A 17,980-nucleotide genomic window follows, 5' to 3' on the forward strand; every position below is an offset into this window, starting at 1 on the left:
ATGGAGGGGAAAGGAACTGGTTGGAATAACGTGTTCCTTCCACGCGCTACGTCCAACCAGGGAAACTTCCCCCTGTCAGGTGTAAAGGAGCAACTTGGACACTCAGGCATGAAGGAAGCATGAGTTCAAGTCCGTTGCTCTCCCCATGTCCCCCATATATGGGGACTAGGTTGGTGGAGGGTGTGTAATAGCCCAGGATCACATTAGATGATTGACACAGGGGTGAAAAATGGGTTACAAAATCGTGGTGAGATAAAAAATATATTTAAAAAACATTTAGGGACGTACAAATAGACACTTCTATACAGCCAAAGAACAGAACAGGAATTCATCATAAAGGAGGTAAAAAAGGGAAAAGAAACATATAGGCCTACATTGGGGTGGGTGGTGGGGTTTAGGGGATTCAGATTCTACGGGGGGCAGTTTCGAATTGCAGCCGTCCGTAGGTGCCCTTTGAGAGCGGTTTTGAAGGAGTCAAGGGATTTGCATGTCTTAATGACTGTTGGTAGGGCCTTCCACATTTTGGTGGCATAGGAGCGGAAATAATTTAGTCCCTTGTTTGTGCCGAATCTGGGTTGCACATGGTTTGTTGCACTCCCTCTGGTGTTGTGGGTGTGGACTTTGTTAACATTAAGGAAGTATTTAGATAGGTACATGGGTATCTTGGTGGTGTAGCGAATCTTGTGGACCAGACCCATTGCAAGATGCTGTACTCTGTCATCGACCCCTGGGTCACCAGCTAAAACAGGGTAGGCAGACTAGGCACCAAATCCAAATGGATCCTTATGGGTCTGTAACTGCGAGAGTGTTCAAATGGACCCTGGTCCATTTGAACACTCAAATCAAAGGCTGTGTGTATAAACAGGCAATTGCCTACACAGTAAAGGACAATGACCTACCCAGTTGAACTTTGGGATATTTTGGCTCTGTTCAGTGTTGACACAGCTGTCTCGACAAAGTCGACATACATCAGTTGATAAACCCGACATTTTCAATATCATTTTGATATTTCCACTGACAATTTCAATATCATTGTCTTGTCTTTGAGAGTAAACAATGCATAATACCGTACGGTAACTTGGAACCTTCCTGTGCACCAACAAACAAGCTATAATATATCAAACACTAAGTGTACTACGTGCTAATTTAGCACGTAGAACACTTAACATTCCAAGTACACAAATATTGCAACATCAAGATGAACCCAGAAGCCTTTTTACAATTACGTCACTTAATATATAAAAGGCAGCTTGCATTATTGGGAAGCTGCTGAAGTGGTTGCAGTGACTTCCCAGAGTCCCACTCTGTCTTTGAAATGTAAAGTGATCTGTCTCACTGTATTCTATACTATGCTGCTGTCACATCACTGCAGAGTTCCTTTGTGGTCTTGGCTGTTTTCCATGCTGTGTCTGTTTCCCAGTGTCCTGGAGGCTCAATTTCCCCGGCCCTGCACCACGCCAGATGCCCTTGAGAGAAGAGAGTGTTGCCCCGACTGGAAAGGGTCCCCTTGTGGCTTCCACTCTGGGAGAGGAGTCTGTGCACCACACCCCACTAAAGACCTCCCTAAACCCAATGACTATAGAGTCAACTGGCCCCGTGCTTTTTACGATTCGGTCTGCACATGCTGGGGGAACTTTGATGGATTTGACTGTGGACAATGTCTTCCCGGCTGGAAGGGACCCCTCTGTATGCACCATCACCATGTGGAGAGGAAAGAAATAACAGATCTGACAGACCAGGAGAGGGACACCTTCCTCTCCAGGCTGCACATGGTCAAACATAGCCTTAGTGAGCGTTACATGATCCTTACCAGCAGTGACACCACTGTGGAGGGTAACTACAATTTTCAGACCACAAGTTTGTATGACCTGTATGTCTGGATACACTACTATTCAGCTAAGAGCTACGATGGCTCTGAAGACAATGCAGCACATAGGGGCCCTGCTTTTGGTTTCTGGCACAGGGTGTTTCTGCTGTTCATTGAGAGGGAGGTGAGGGACCTCACTGGAGACCTGGACTTCTACATCCCCTACTGGGATTGGACCAGAACCAATCACTGTAATATCTGCAACAATAAGTACCTTGGGGGAGTTGGACCAGGTGGGCTCATAGATGGTGCTTCACACTTCTCAAAGTGGAAGGTGAGACTAGTGTGAGATGTATGTCTGAAGAGAAGAAGCAAGCACTCAGTCGAGTAGTTCAACGTAATAATGTACCATGTGCACGGTTCAGGTAGAGACAGTCCATAGAAAAGAATACCAGCACTCACTTTGTATCCAATAGAATTCTTGTTTATTGGATACAATCTGTCTGACAGCCATATGAGCATTCAGACTGCAAGCTGCAGTTCAACAAATCTAATAAATCATCATCATCATTATATATCCTCATAAGAAGCATTGGCAAGAGCAATTCATAACATTTAATTACAATTCTAGTCATAAAGCTTTTTACCCACCAGATTAGGTTTACTTTCTGTTCCAAGGAATATTAATTTACATTATACTTAATTTTTTGCTGTTTCTGCCTTTATTAGATAGTGTACACGGTAGTCTGACAGGAAATTGGGAAAGAGATGGGGAGTGGCCTGGTCGCCGGGATTGGGATTTGAACCATGCAGCGTCGTGACATGCTGGGTCAGGGGATCTTAGTATAATCTGATCGACAGGAGGAATTGACATTAAAGAAACACGTTTAAGATCCCCTGACCAGGCTGTCAGGCTAGGTGCCTGGCCCGCTACGCCAGCCGTCCGGGCCAAAACTAATTATTTTAAATCCCCTTTCTCCTTCTAATGTCTATGCTGCTCTCTCTTCACCACACAGACTATATGTCCATTCCAGGAATCACTTGGTATAATCTGCATTCAGTCTAATAACTCTAGACCTGAATATCTCACTCGCAACCCTGGAAAGGATCCAGCATACCCAACACTTCCCACTGCTGAGGACGTCCAAAACATTATGTCAACAGAATCTTTTGACACCCCTCCATTTGGCAAAACGTCCATCAACAGCTTCCGAAACAAGCTTGAAGGTACATATTTTAATATTTATATATTTGTTTAATAACTAGTGCATTATATTTAATATTTCCTAATGTCATTATGAGTTCAACAATTCAATATTTGAATTACGTCTTCCACAACGTTGTGCCAGCATCTATGCAGCTTACGGCTTGTGCCAACTGTAGGTCACTAAATATGGATGAATAGATTTGTAATATATAAGTTTAACTTATTATTGTAATTTTGTAATTTATTTTTGATTTAATGAAAAGTAATTACATATTTTTTTAAATATACATTATTTAAATATATTCATTATTAGTATTATCGCCCTCTAGGATTTGATATTCCTTGTGACTCCCGCCACCTGAATGCCTATGCACAACCTGATCCATAGATATCTGAATGGAACTATGACTCTTGTCCCGACTGCAGCCAATGATCCTATATTCATGCTGCATCACAGCTTTATTGACAAGTAGGTACTGGACGTTTACTGGACGCTTCACATGCTGTATTGCAACTTGTAAGTAATCATTAACAGCAGTGATAATGTTTTAAATGGTGGCAGTATATAAACACTTAACACTTAAAGATGGAGTGCCATAATTTTTGTATTTTTCCAGCTTTTCATGTGTCAATGAGGTGACAGTACTTGATTAGACACCCTGGAGTCGTTTTTATGTGCAATGGTGTATTAACTTTGTATTTAGGGTTTCTTCCTGGAGGCTGAACCCTTGACAGTCAAACTGGCCAATGAAATAAACAGTAATATAATGACACTATCAGGCCCTCCCCTAACCCCTCACCCGTTATCATACAACTACAGCCGTGGGTGCAGCTTCAGTTCAGGTGGATCACCACCCATCACCACCCACCAGGCAAACCAGGCATACTTAAAGGACAACTTTAGTTTTTTTCAACCACGGTTCATGTTTTAGGTTGTTATTAGAGAAACTAAAAGGTGAGTGTTAATTTTATTTCATTTACTGCTTTCTTTCATTTTTGGGATTTGAGCAGTTTCTGACAGGGGGGCGGGGGCATTCGAGCATGGGGCTAAATATGTATTTTTTTACAAAATATTATGGCGATTTATTTTTTTATTATTTACTATAGTCCTAATAAACCCCAAGAAATTACATCTGGCCACAAAAGATCACAGAATCTACTGAATGTGACAAACTGACATATTGAGCCTAAACACACAGTATAAGCCTTCCCCCAGTAGGCTACCTTCACATTCAATAGATCCTGTGATCTTTTGTGGTCAGATGTAATTTCCTGGGGTTTATTAGGACTATAGTCAATAATACAAAAACAAATCACCATAAAATGTGGTAAAGAAATGCATATTTAGCCCCATGCTCGAATGCCCCCGTCCCCCTGTCCAAAAGAGCTAAAATCCCTAAAACGAAAGAAAGCGGCAAATGAAAGAAAATTAACAATCAGCTTTTAGTTTCTCTAATAACAACCTAAAACATGAACCTTGGTTGAAAAAAACTAAAGTTGTCCTTTAATGATCTGGTGGGCGTGTCCACATAAAAGCATGATTTTAACAAATACTGTACACTTTTTGGAAATAGTTCTTCCTCCTTATATTATAATAATACCTGATGATCATGTTTTAGGGTGGGAAAATAATTGTGGCACTCCATCTTTAAAATTGTATGAATTCTGTTTGTCACTTTTGTGTGTTTTGGGGAGCCAGGCTTCTAGAGGACTGGTTAAAGGACCACAGTGATTTTACCTATCCTGACGATGACCAGGTCCCTCCAGCCCAGAGGGCCCAGGCCTACATGGCTCCCTTCTTCCCCCTCAGAGCTAATAGCTTCTACCAGGGCAGGCCCACCGAGACCCTGGGATATATGTACAGGGAACATAGCCTCAACAAGCTCAGAGCCGGGGAAATCACAGCAAGTGAGACTACAGGTAGATAAAGCCTATCTATATTTGTTATGGAATGGTGATATACGATGATTCTATTACAGGAGGGAGATAAAGCCTACATGAATTGGTCATATAATGCATTTAGTATGCTGTTATCCACACTACAAATCTATTTCACTGTTAGCCTTTGTAGGAAAATCTGCAGGCCATGATATCACATGGCTTTGGGCAGTTCTGGGCGTTATTGGTGTGGTGCTACTCTGTGTTGGCACGGTGGCTGCTGTGAAATATAAAGGTATGAGTTTGTCTGTATCTCAATATAGATGCAAACTAATTATGAAATAGCAAAAGGTTACCATGCATATGAATGTCTAAATAATTTCTGGTGGGTTCACTCCCTCGTCTCTCTCTAGATAAAAGATCAGGAGACCAGAAACTGGACACAGAGAAAGACGTGAGAAATGACTTTTGTGAAATGTTTATCTTGTATACTCTTAAAGGTTACCAGACTTTAGAAGCCTGTATGTTAATTTGAGCAATAATGCTAAAATCAGTAATATGATATTATAGATCCTCCGACAAAAGGAATGTCAGTTGCTATCATTCAAGTTTTTATATCTACTTTTCCATTAACCTATCATGTTCTCATTGTTTTTATATATCGACTACCATATTACATTTTTAAAAACATTTAAAGACTCACCTTTCTAGACAGGCCTTTGCAACATAGTGCTGATTTCTTGATTTTTACCAGTGCCGTTTGTTCTGTCTTCTTTTTCTTCGCTCTATTCTTATTTTTTATTCGTATTATTAATATTACTAGTATAAAATAGCTCAAGGCTCTATTGCTGATTACTTAGGTTAGGACCCCCGCAGTGGTGTCCGGTTAGAACTGAAACCAGGATGCTTCGACTTCTGCCTTCTCCCTGAAGCCGACCAAAGTGTATATATTCTCCGACTATGCTTGTCACGTTAGATGATTTAGATCTATCCATATATGGTTCTACCACATCTATCTGATATCATCACTAGGTCGGCTCGGGCCATAGGGATTGTCATACTAGACATGTCATATATCATATAGCCCAATGTCCTAGTCGGATATCCCCATATATGGAGACTAAATATCCAATGAGCAACTACTCAGATCCAACAACATGACTGGAAGCGAGAGTCTTCGTTACAACTAGTTACTATTGACATGTTTTGTTTTATTGTTGTGAAGCACTTTGTGACTATGATGTCTGTGAAATGTGCTCTATAAATAAAATGTACTTACTTACTTACTTACAGAAAGGGGCTGAATAGTGATGCAACCTTGTCTTTGCTCTACAGTTGCGCCAAAGGACCAATGGCCTGTATGCAGTCTGGGTTGAAGAGAGGAATGGAGTCAATGAGAGATCAAGTTGTTCAGTAACTCCCACACCATGCTCAGAAATAGGACACCGATTGGAGCACTCGGTGGATGTAGAAATACAACTCTAGTCTGAAAAGTCATGGAAGATATTAATATTTTATACACAGATATAATCATTAAAAGAGCATTCAGTGATTTGGGTGATTTACCGCCCCGGTAACAAGATGTGCACAAGATGTCCCCCCACTGTAGTGGGGGGACATCTTGTGCACATCTTGTTACACGCGACAGGCCAACAGCAGGCACACGATTTTTTTTACCCCAGGGGTTAACTGGGGACAGGGATGAACTCCTTATATGGTCAGCACACTCTATAGTAGGGAGGATTATCACAACAAAAACATAAGTGATATTTGAATTAAGAAAAATCACTGAATATTTTAAGGAAAGTGTATGCATGTACTATCATATGTACTATGTAAACTCTTCATTTCCATTTTCCTGCCATTCAGTTGCAAAAAAAAATACGTTCTCTTTTTTTAATAATTTGGCAACCCCCCCGAGGGGTCGCGACCCACGGGTTTAGAACCCCTGCTCTATGGTACATTGTTTTTGAAAAACAACTTAAAAAAGACAAAACGCTACAGTAAAGTTAAAATAACACTAGTATATTTATTTCCATGGGAAACATAACAGAATTTTATTCAAAAAGCTATTAAAAAGTTGAATAATAAAATGACTGCAGTAGATGCTGAAACACAAGACTTCCAAACTGACTGTTATATCAATGTGTTATGTGGAAAAGCCCCCTAAATGAATCCATCCATTATAAAATAAATTAAATACAATAATACACAATAAAAACTAAATCCATATTTTAACATTTGACTCATACACATTTCTGATTAATTCTTCTGCACATATTCTTACATTATGTAACATAATGTAACCAGGACTGAAACATTATAATAACTCATATAGCCTTAGCTATACAGGTACCTAGCATGAGAGCACAGGCTGCAACTCTGCATCTTGCTTCCTTAGAGAATTAGGAAGTCAAAAGCAACATGCAGACAATGCAGCTCAGTGTTATGTGGGAGAACTACTTTCAACCTACATCGCTATTTTGGGCAAACATTTTCAAACATTTTGCAAAGAAAGAAAAAACAGGTGTGCTTCCTCTGGAAACTGCCCTTTGTTTAAGGTAAGGCAGTCCCCGTTTCCAGACCTAAGCGGAAAACGGTTTTGCGCTGCGGACAGAAGAAGTTGTCCGCAGCTTCTTTTCCGAGTTTTTAGACAGCTGGTGGATGGAAAAGAAGCTCCACCTCCGCGGACAACTGCCGCGGAGAAGAGCGTTTCCGGGAATCTGGTCATCCGTGGAAGTGGAGCATTTTCTCTATCCACCAGCTGTCTAAAAACCCGGAAAAAGAAGCTGCGGACAGCCGAGGACGTGCGCAGCTCTTTTGATAGTGTGGCAGTACCCAGTGGGTGCTCAGATTTGAAAATAACAACTCATAAACCAACTAAATGGAAGAAGCGGCACTCCAAAATAAAAGATGCAAGACTGGCTCAGATGCAATTTCTCAAGTTTATTTGAGAAGCGTTCTCAAATAAACATGAGAAATTGCATCTGAGCCAGTCTTGCATCTTTTATTTTGGAGTGCCGCTTTTTCCATTTTGCAAAGGTTATAAGTATAAAATAGAGCTCAAGTGATTAAATTGGTTCTGTCAACAGATCATTATGATCAGTAGTCAATAGTCATGATATATGGAAGTAATCTGTAACCTCACACAGTGATAAAAGGTCCAAACTAGATTCCATGGTAGAGGAGGTCAAATTTGGGAATGTTTTGAGGATCAATAGGACTCTGGACAATCATCTTCCCCCTCATGGCTCCTCTGTATATGACCTCAATCAGATCCATGAAGTCCTGCTTGGTCTTAAAACTTCCCACAAATTTGGTGTGATCTGGTGAGCTGAGAGAGAGAGAAAACAGTACATTAGGTGTGGAAAAATGTACTGGAGTATGAACAAATTATTGCCAAGTACCGCCGTACCGGTAATGTAAAGTAAAATTTCATTGCATCTTCATTCTCACCCATAATCCACTTTCATATGCTGTCCATTGAAGAAGAAGACCGTGGATGGGATGTAACTGATGTCAAAGTATCTGGTATAGATAGGAGCTTTATCAACGTCAACGATGTAGATTGATGCCATGTTACTCAAGTCATGTGCTGTTTTTGACAACTGGCAGTGGAATAACAAAACAACAAAAAAATCAATGTCTTAATCATGTTTGTTAAGATCACAGACCATTGCACTCAGATGAATTGAATATGAAGAACCCCAATGGCTTTATTGGGTTATAAATAATAAATCCTCTTTATAGCAGACCTTGTATTGAACTGTACTTTCCTGCACTTTTTTCTGCAAACTGTTAAGTATTCAGTCAACGAATCAATAGTTAAGATAAGAAAGGACTTACTATTTCGTCAAGCTGGAGACAAATGGAATCCTCATCTCTCCCAAACCTCAAAACTAAAACCTTTTCCGCAACGCCCTTGATAACCTCATCTATGTCTTTTTTGCATGACAATTTGGGCAAAAATAAACTCATTATCAAAATGAATAAAGATTAATCAACACAGAAACTCTTGTTTTGCTCCCGAAAAGAGGAAACCAGGAAACGCATACGTTGTGGTGCACCAATTTGTAAGTGTCCGTCGAGAAACAAACCACTGCTGATTTTGTTTGATTGATTTCTTTGTGATTTTTTTAAGGTTGATAGTACGTTTAATGGACATATCTGTATGGTGTGATCATTTTATCAGGAGTATTTTGTGTTGTCTACAATAAGATTGTTTTCGAGGATTCGAACGCATTTCTCTGTGCTCTAGTCACACTTCACTACGACATAATAAGATGTCACACCAATGTACAACGTGACCCTTTTCCTTAAAACTCGCGTGCATGCATGGAAGCATGCACGTTAAATTGGCATAAATCAACTTTCATGCGGTTTCTCAGATGCTAGCGCAGCAAGTGAATGTTCACCGCGACAACCAAAACAGTTGATGTGTGTCAGTGAAATTGGAAAAAGAAGAAAAGCAACGTCATCTGCTCATGTTGGTGCGACAGGTTCACACGGACGTCAGACTGTCTAGAGGTGACGAAATTGACTTTCATATTCATTTGCTTAAATCTTTTAGCGATGATACGGTTGATCTCCACGTCGATTTCCCCTAAACTATGGAAACGCAGTCTGCCTTTATTGCTATCCACTGTTGTCAAGGAAGGAGTGATGGGACATCTCCCATTCAGCCACCATGTTGTTTGTGTATGTCCATCCGCTCAGCGTGTTCGATCATTCAGTGCTGGGTGTCCTGCGAGGAAAGATGTGACCCCAAAACCAGAACAGCAACAGGAGGAGAGAGAGCAAATGGATTTGGACGGATGGAAGTCTCTAATGAGATCTCAAGTCACTGCAGATGAAAAGAGAGGAGATGGTGACGACGAGGGAGCAGAGGGTGTCACTCCTGGAGGAGCACCAGGTGATTCCAAAGAGGATCCCACCCTTGAGGCTACCCGTGATCTGGTCCTGATGTGGAGGGAGGCTGGGAGGCAGGTTCCAGTTGAGATGTCGGATGAGCAGCTTCGGGAGCTGGCAGAGCTCACCACCAAATCGTCAAAGAAAAAGTACCTTAAATTCCTGTCCGTAAAAGAGAGCCTCAAAAAGAACGATAAGGAGAAGAGGCAGAGGAAGCGGGCTGAATGGGAATCCACGAAGGACGGTGAGGACGGGGAAGGGGAAGGACGGCCACTGAAAAACACTTTCCTCCTCCAGTACTGGAACAGCACCCTGGACAGGCTGCTGGCCTGGAGAAGTGCCCAGTCCATGGTCTTTGGCCAGCCACTGGTCTTCGATATGAGCTATGATCAAAACATGGAATCGCGTGAGATGGTGAACACGGTGACCCAGCTGATGGAGGTGGAGGCGTGGAATCGTCGTGCTGTCGAGCCCTTCCACCTTCACTACTGCAATTTGCAGCCAGAAGGAGCCTACATGAAGGAGTTGCAGAAACGCTATGCTGGAGGGTCCTTCGATCGCCTGCTAATCACCTCAACAGACCACCACCATGCTGACGTCTTCCCCCGTGAACGTCTTGTGTACCTCACCGCAGACTCCCCCAACACCCTCCGCACCTTTGATCACACCAAAGTCTACATCGTTGGAGCCTTTGTGGACCGCAGTATCCAGAAAGGCATGTCGTTGGCCAATGCTAAGCGTCTGAATCTAGCCACAGCCCGACTACCACTCGATGAGTGTCTCCACTGGGGCATGGGAGCAAAGAACCTGACTTTGGACCAGATGATTCGTATCCTGCTGACAATTAAGGACACAGGGAAGTGGGGAGACGCTTTGTCGTTTGTGCCGCAAAGGAAGCATGATGGCCAACAGCAGCCAGAGAAATGGTTCTCATCGAAAGGGGGTTACAGGGATAGGAAGCCTGCTGGCAGGCAGCGGGCAGCCTTCAGGGATAATGAGTTAATCATGGTTAGAGAAAGGAATGAGGACAGAATTGCGGTGAGCAGGAGCGTGCGATCAACTCAAGATAACACATCAGCTGTGACCAGGCTACGGGCATCATTAAGAGCACAGCTACAGGAAGAGTGATCTCAACAACTGACATGTCTGTTTACATCAGGGGTGCCCACCCTTTTTCTACTTGTACTACTTTCAAAATGACCAGCTCAACAAGATCTACCCACCAAAAAAGTATTATCACATTGCTGAAAATAGCAGCACTGGCCTTACATACTATAAGACAACACACTTGGAATGGGAAATAGAGAGCGGAAAATGGAATTCGTAGTAATTTGTATATGACTTTGTAATGCTATGTTTGTGTGCAAACTATTGAAAGCAAATTATTGCATTGTGTGTTTGAGCTGACAGGCTCTTTTTTATGTCAATCAAGTCACCTTAATTCAAGTAGCAGATGGCAAAATATATACATTTTTAATGATATTGGGGCATGTCATGTGGTCTACCTGCAAAGCCTTCGATCTACCTTCTGGGCACCCCTGGTACATCCACATTCAATGATGTAAGCCTGGTTTTCGAATGTCCAGGGAGATAAAATGTGGTTTCTCATTTTGAATTAAACCTTTGTTATAACTTGGCATTCCAATGCTTTTTTTTTTAGTTCAGGTGTTAAACATGACAAAGATATTTTTAAAATATAAACATTTATTTTGGTCTGACATTTTTCTGACATCTTTCTTTAGATTTTCTATTTTTAAACATGGGTACCACAATTGGGAACAGCATCTTTGATAATCACCCAAAATAGTGTGCTGTGCATTATAATCTCAACAAATTGCAGATAAGATTCTAAAGGTTTATCCAAATCAAAGATACAGTATAGCAGTGCAAAATGTAAATACAGTAATACAAGCTCCTCGTCCAGTATCCTTAATGTATTAAAGATGTGTGTACTTTTGTATTGCTTCTCTCTGCACTCAATCACATCAAAGCAGCCATTAAATATACAATTGTCTTCAATGCAAGAAAATGATAATTGCTCTGAAAATCAGAATATAAATCTCACACCAAGAAAAATAAATAAAATACTTGAGCATAATTCATGTCAAAAGATTTAAGAATACAATTCAATGTACAGTAAACATTTAATTTAAATTGCATCTAAGTTATACTGTTCAGATTCAGAATATTGCTCTTGCACATGTGACAATACCATGGCCTTTTTACGTGTAGATCTATCCACACTAGTTGACCAATTGTACCACCAAACAATTCCCATTATGTGGTAACAATGCATGATTGTTTCATGCTGGCATTTCACCTAGGTTAAAGTATATTGTGTAGACCAAGTACAGACCATCTGAGTTATAGATGTATACAAACTAAGATAAATAATACAAATGCAATGTTAATTAAACAGTTTGCATGTCTTGTAACACTTGAACAAAACAGTAGTTAAAAAAAAATCCTGTTTAAAATATTAATAGCCCTCAATAGGCCCCTTTCTCCATCACAACCATTATGATGAAATGGAAGGCCACTAACGTGTTTTAAAAAGTAATAAACAGGTGAAAGGTAGAGCAGTAGAATCCAAAAATGCCATTCAAAACACAGGAAAATAATCAAATTGTTAGTAATCTCTGTCCCGCTGAACACTGAAATGTTTAACATCAGCCGCATGGTCATGGACACTGTAAATGTGTGCATGTGCGCGTGGCTGTGTCTTGGTGTTGTGTTGACTGTAGTAACAATCACCTCACACAGAGAACCCATGTCCCCCAAAAGAACATGATTTGTCAAATGAAAATTAAACATCTGTAATGAGGTTTGACCTCTACAGCACCAAGATGTCCCCAGAGCAACGTTCACAGCAGTTGAAGGTAATGTTCTCATAGCGGGTGTATGGATGGAACCTGCCAATACTCTTCTTATTGTTCAGAAAGGTAGAAGAGTCACTGAGTGGGGACTCGACCTCCTCTGGACAAGGAGTGGAGTGTAAACTCTTCATTACCTGGCATGGATTTGCAAGGGAGAGAGAACAAAGAGGAAAGAGGAGTGTTCATTTAACTTGGAATGAACAAAATGGTTCCATCTGTACACTCTCAAATAGATAAATTAATATTCATTTTACTGTGTAGCTGCAATAGAGCACCGAAGTCTGACGTCAATATCGGTAGAGGGCGCAAATACACAGGTTCGTGTACTTTTAGGGGGATTTTAGATCGCCTCATATAAGAACTGTGTTTGAAAAATAAACATGTCACCACGGCCGTTTCACTCATATGGATATGAAGAATCAACTGAATGAGAGAAAACGCTAATGTTACTGCTACTGAATTAGTTACATTTTCGCTAGAAGCAGACCGTATCATATGAGTGACTGACTGTTGCAAACGATACAGAGACACCTCCCTGACAATAACGCAGAGACAGCTTGTTTATTTTTGGACCACAACACTTATATGAAACGATTTTAAGATGAGCCCATGTTATTCTCCATAGAGAAATTACTTCTGCGAACCAGGCGAATCGAAGGGATGAGCGAGTTACGTCAGGACTTCAGTGCTCTATGTATTTTGTTTAGAATAGTGCTGACTAATACCACTACCTTCTCAGCCATCTTCTCAGCTGGTGTGTTGCACAATTCTGTGGGTGTGCTGCTGCCGCTCTTCACCACACTGTTCACTTTGCCCAGCAGGTGGGAGTTGATGGACTCGGCCAGCTTCTGGTTGACTATCGCCAGCTCCCCTGTGCTAAGGGACTGTGCACTGGGGTAGTAGCTCTGCTGTCTGCCCCACTGGAGGGACACTAAAAGCTGCTCAAGTGACCTGACAAATGGAATTGAATGCATGTGAGGATAGATGCAGCTTTTATTTAATGTTAATATGCTTTTTGTCTTGGCAGTCTTATTTGTATTCAGTATTTAAGTCCGACGTCATTTTGTAGTGCTACGTTACGTCCGGGTCCAAGTGGCACCAGCTCCCGTCCGCATCCCATTGTAAATAGAATATCTAAACAATTTACAATGTGTGCAGGCTTGAGTATGTTGAATCTAGTTTGCATTAATGAGGATTTAGTTGACACAATCAAATAAAATGGCGATAGTATTCCATGTGGGGCAGACGGCCTGTCACAGCCAGATTTTGGAGAGCAGCGCAGCTTTGTTGTTGCGAGGAAAGCGGTAAAATGAGACTTTCGTTGTTGTTTTCGTCTCAGATTTAGTCCGACGGAGCGTCACAGTATAACTCCATGGGGACACAAAAGCGACACAAAAGTAGGACCCGGAAGTATCTCAGGAGGGGGCGCTCACGTCACAGCTAAAATACTGAATTGTGCTACTGAACAGTGCATGTACCTGTGTGTGATCATCATGTCCCGATAGAACTCTTCTCTCTCTGACAGAAGGTCGTGAATAGCACCTTGGGCTTCTCTGGTCTGTCGTTGCAGAGCTGCTCTCGCATTGGTCAACTCCTCTGCCATGACTCTGGACAGACATGTTTAATTCAACTACAGTTATTCATTAAAATTAACACATCATTATATAATTGGTGCTTGCTTGCATGTAGAACAATATTGAACAATAGTTGATAATTTATCATTTAAAAGTATGTGATCTACCCATTTCTATTCCTCAAATACACACCTATCCCTACAGTTTTAGTGTAACTATCTACTCAAATTGCACCTGCTGGCCAGGAACTATCTACTCAAACTGCACCTGCTGGTCAGGAACTATCTACTCAAACTGTACCTGCTGGCCAGGAACTATCTACTCAAACTGCACCTGCTGGCCAGGAACTATCTACTCAAACTGCACCTGCTGGTCAGGAACTATCTACTCAAACTGCACCTGCTGGTCAGGAACTATCTACTCAAACTGTACCTGCTGGTCAGGAACTATCTACTCAAACTGCACCTGCTGGTCAGGAACTATCTACTCAAACTGCACCTGCTGGCCAGGAACTATCTACTCAAACTGCACCTGCTGGCCAGGAACTTGCTCCTCCAAACATCACATTGGATGCTCATGCGTTCCAGTTGCTCAGCAGTGTGTGCCCAGTTCCTGCCCAGAGCTTCATTCTCCAAAATCAACTGGTTCTTCTCCCGCGACAGACGTTCAAAATGGTACTGCAGGTCATCACCCACTGAAGCCACCAGCAGCTTCTTTAGTTCACGATTCACCTAGAAAAATGGAAGAAGCAGGGTTGAAAATGTGATTGGTGAATGTCTCAGGCATGGATAAATATCACCAAGTGAATATATACACAAAATAGGTCTGGTCAATGGCATTTAATGTTTGTGGGTTACATAAACCAAAAGCTGGACATAGGAGGGGCTATCGCCCCTAAAACAAAATATGTCTCCACGAGTCCAATGCTATTTTTAACAACATGGAGGCAAGCCGGTGTGTGTGGCTAATCTCAGTCCCAATACCACTGACTTTAACAGCACAATGTCTTCCCAGCAGGAAGCTCTTCCCAGCAGGCAATGGAATTGAAATATATCCCTGAATGTTTTACACAGTGATTTTGTGTGAAAAGAATCTCACAAAACAAAACCACTCGACCACACTGCCAGTCTGCCACTATGCTAAAATAAAACCCCACATATTTGTTTAATGTGTACTATACACTATCTATAACTTTATAATGGAAGTCAAAGGGGCTCGGACTGCAGTGCACGCACACACACACTTATTAGACCCCATCTTGGTTTTCTGTTTGAATATTTGTCACATTTTAGTCACCCGGAATGTGTTAGTCTAGTTTCAGTCATCTAAATGTCATGAGATTTTAGTCGACTAAATCTACAGTTGAGTTAGTTGACTAAAATGCATTTTGGCGGGCCTTGATGCCGTCGTAATGGCAGTTTTTACATATGCTGAAAATATCAGATCTACAAGCTGACAATGCGTCGACGCGTAGATCTATCGACTCGTAGATCTGCTATTTTCAGCATGCAACCAAGTGTAAAATGACTTACACTGGATCTCTTGTCTACTAGTCCCTTCCTAACATTTGTCTAGTTTTTATTTGTTGACGAAATTGTCAGTATATTCAGTCATCATAGCGTAGTTTCATTTAGTTTTCGTTGGTGAAAAAAGGTAGTCGACGAACATTTTTCGTCTTAGTTTTAGTCGACGAAAACAACACCGATCTGTACATTCAGTGAAATTGCTTTTATAGAATCATAGTGGGAATTTTGCTGAAATAACGACAATAGCTTTATTGGGGTCTTCTTACCTCTGTCTGGACACGGAGCTGATTGGAAAGGCCTTCTTTATCCTGCAGGAGCCTGCGTTCAGAGTTCTGTAACTTCTCTAATGCTCCCCTCCAGTCCTCCACCAGAGGCAGGGAGTGTGACGGGTGCTCCTCAGCCTGGTGCCCAGCCTCCCCTTTGCCCTCAGCAGGTACTACACGTCCATGGCGGCTAATGGCAGTACGCGGGACCACGATCCTCACAACCTCCAACTCTGTGCAGACCTCTCGGCTCACCTTGCCCAGATGAAGCACGCCTGGAGGCTGCTGCGGTACCCGGTGAGCTGATCTCGAGCCGTGTTTGGGGCTCACCATCTTTAGCAGGGGAATCACGACAGCCTCTGGGGGGAGTGTATCAGTGACAATCTCGACCACGACTGGTGGTTTATCCGTTTCCATTCCATCGCCAGGGCCCCTGACAGGCACATGGGCAGAACCTGGAAGAGGGAACAAACTTACAAAGTGAGTCTTCTCTGGATAATTATCTTTACTCCACAGCACTCTCACACTCTCAAAATCAAGCTGGATCAAGAGGAATTAAAATTCCTGCTCACTCACCTCCTCAATGTTATTGTGAGCACAAGACATGAAAAGAGAATAAAAAGGTATGGGCGACATGTCTACAGAAGGAGACTGTTTTGGCTAGAGTTTTATCAGAACTGCTCATCGTGCTGCCTGTGACTGGCTGAGCAGGTATAGAGAATGTAAACACAACGCGTTTGTGTGGTGCTTCAGATCACCCGATGATAGGCCCCTTTCGGGACCACACTGTATTTTGGACGGAGGTACTGCCGTCCAAAATACAGAAAAGGGGGCTACGAACTTTATTTGTATTAATTATGGCCTTAACAGGGATCACACAGAGTGATACAGTCTTCTCCTCATGTTTCTGGAAACACTGGAGGCAATGTTTATATGTTTTTAATTGACAAGGACTGCCTGGAGTGAAAATAGCCCGATACATAGGCTATCTCTGTGTTGTTGTTTTGTATTTACTGTCATGTTTTTCCCTGTTGTTTGTATATGGACCCATTGTGTCTGAAATAAAGTTTTCAATCAATTCAATCAATATTTGTATAGCGCTTTTCAAAACATAGTTCCAAAGTGCTGCACAGAACAAGATAAAAAACAAGAAACACACAGTAACAAAATTATAATGGCACACAAAACAATAGCAAGCATGTATGTACAATTGGCTAAATTAAGTAGTTAAAAAAGACTGTATAAAGGTGGGTTGATACTACATGATGCTACTACATCGGGTGCACAGATGGTGTAATATTACATACCTCTTACAGCTACTGCAGTAGTCATGATGGAAGTGGCTTAGAGTAGAACAAAAAGTCGTGCCAGTCGTTCTCTTTAACCTAGAAAATAATACAAATGCACATTTATAACAGTTCGTCCCAACGCCAGCAGACACCAACACAGACTCTGATTATGCTACATGTCATCTTGGTCAAATCTAGGGTTGAAAAACAGAGACAAACAAGTCACTATGTAGGCCTATATATGGACCAAAGGTCCTTCCATCAGGACTAGCTGGGACGCTGCTGGTGTGAATTCAACGAGTTAATACAGACTAGTGCTACAACAACGAAAATGATGAATATTAAATTGGTAACGTAACGTTACGTCCACCAAATAATGTGAGTTCCGATAAGCTAATACGGAGAAAGGATACGTTCAAAACAAACATACCTACAGAGAGTGTGCGTCCCTAATGTCATCAACAACACAACTGCGGTGGTTAATTATTTTCGTTTAGCTATTGTTATGTTAACGTTCACTGTTTTTATTCCGTGTTTCCATCAATGGCGTCGCCATCTTGTCTCTTAGCCCTGCTCCCCGGACCGGATGTTGTTGGCCAACAAGTTAAACGCCGACGCGACAGTTCCAGCGGAACTGGGCCCAGTGGGGGTG

The 17,980-nt window shown here is 41.8% G+C and overlaps 5 protein-coding genes across 6 annotated transcripts in view; 2 read left to right on the forward strand and 3 right to left on the reverse strand.

Annotated features, from left to right (window-relative positions):
- tpp2 (tripeptidyl peptidase 2) overlaps window positions 1-17,980 on the reverse strand; it is a 301,990-nt gene that overhangs the window by 214,300 nt on the left and 69,710 nt on the right. The gene's annotated exons all lie outside the window — the stretch shown is intronic.
- On the forward strand, window positions 1,401-4,942 carry LOC310854513 (tyrosinase-like; the record flags this gene model as incomplete). Its single annotated transcript, XM_083759193.1, has 3 exons — window positions 1,401-2,141; window positions 3,377-3,483; window positions 4,714-4,942. 3 exons carry the CDS (start codon window positions 1,401-1,403, stop codon window positions 4,940-4,942), a joined length of 1,077 nt encoding a protein of 358 aa, XP_083615319.1.
- On the reverse strand, window positions 7,746-8,928 carry txnl4b (thioredoxin-like 4B). Its single transcript, XM_083758299.1, has 3 exons — window positions 8,739-8,928; window positions 8,349-8,500; window positions 7,746-8,226 (listed from the first exon to the last, which is right to left on the reverse strand). The coding sequence occupies exons 1-3, from the start codon at window positions 8,868-8,870 to the stop codon at window positions 8,061-8,063; spliced, it is 450 nt and encodes a 149-aa protein (XP_083614425.1). The 5' UTR covers window positions 8,871-8,928; the 3' UTR covers window positions 7,746-8,060.
- Window positions 9,211-11,317, forward strand: trmt10c (tRNA methyltransferase 10C, mitochondrial RNase P subunit). Its single transcript, XM_083793974.1, has one exon. The coding sequence runs from the start codon at window positions 9,465-9,467 to the stop codon at window positions 10,926-10,928; it is 1,464 nt and encodes a 487-aa protein (XP_083650100.1). The 5' UTR covers window positions 9,211-9,464; the 3' UTR covers window positions 10,929-11,317.
- blzf1 (basic leucine zipper nuclear factor 1) lies at window positions 11,493-17,896 on the reverse strand. Of its 2 annotated transcripts, none has more exons than XM_083759759.1 (7): window positions 17,759-17,896; window positions 17,347-17,424; window positions 16,043-16,494; window positions 14,782-14,981; window positions 14,155-14,283; window positions 13,408-13,627; window positions 11,493-12,810 (listed from the first exon to the last, which is right to left on the reverse strand). In XM_083759759.1, the coding sequence occupies exons 2-7, from the start codon at window positions 17,369-17,371 to the stop codon at window positions 12,634-12,636; spliced, it is 1,203 nt and encodes a 400-aa protein (XP_083615885.1). In that variant the 5' UTR covers window positions 17,372-17,424; window positions 17,759-17,896; the 3' UTR covers window positions 11,493-12,633. The 2 variants fall into 2 exon arrangements, with proteins under 2 accessions (XP_083615885.1, XP_083615886.1); XM_083759760.1 differs by having other exon boundaries at window positions 17,763-17,893.

The sequence above is a fragment of the Protomyctophum parallelum genome, assembly GCF_964188405.1.
Source record: "Protomyctophum parallelum genome assembly, chromosome: 2".
In the NCBI taxonomy this organism is placed as follows: Eukaryota; Metazoa; Chordata; class Actinopteri; order Myctophiformes; family Myctophidae; genus Protomyctophum; species Protomyctophum parallelum.

Coding starts and splice junctions, on each gene's coding strand:
- trmt10c (XM_083793974.1), top strand. CDS start 9,465: ATGATACGGTTGATCTCCACGTCGATTTCCCCTAAACTATGGAAACGC.
- txnl4b (XM_083758299.1), bottom strand. CDS start 8,870: ATGAGTTTATTTTTGCCCAAATTGTCATGCAAAAAAGACATAGATGAG. Junction 8,501..8,738: donor GTCTCCAGCTTGACGAAATA/GTAAGTCCTTTC, acceptor TTCCACTGCCAG/TTGTCAAAAACAGCACATGA. Junction 8,227..8,348: donor CATATGAAAGTGGATTATGG/GTGAGAATGAAG, acceptor TCTCTCTCTCAG/CTCACCAGATCACACCAAAT.
- blzf1 (XM_083759759.1), bottom strand. CDS start 17,371: ATGACTACTGCAGTAGCTGTAAGAG. Junction 16,495..17,346: donor TACTGCAGTAGCTGTAAGAG/GTATGTAATATT, acceptor TCCCTCTTCCAG/GTTCTGCCCATGTGCCTGTC. Junction 14,284..14,781: donor AGCAAGTTCCTGGCCAGCAG/GTGCAGTTTGAG, acceptor ATGTCTGTCCAG/AGTCATGGCAGAGGAGTTGA.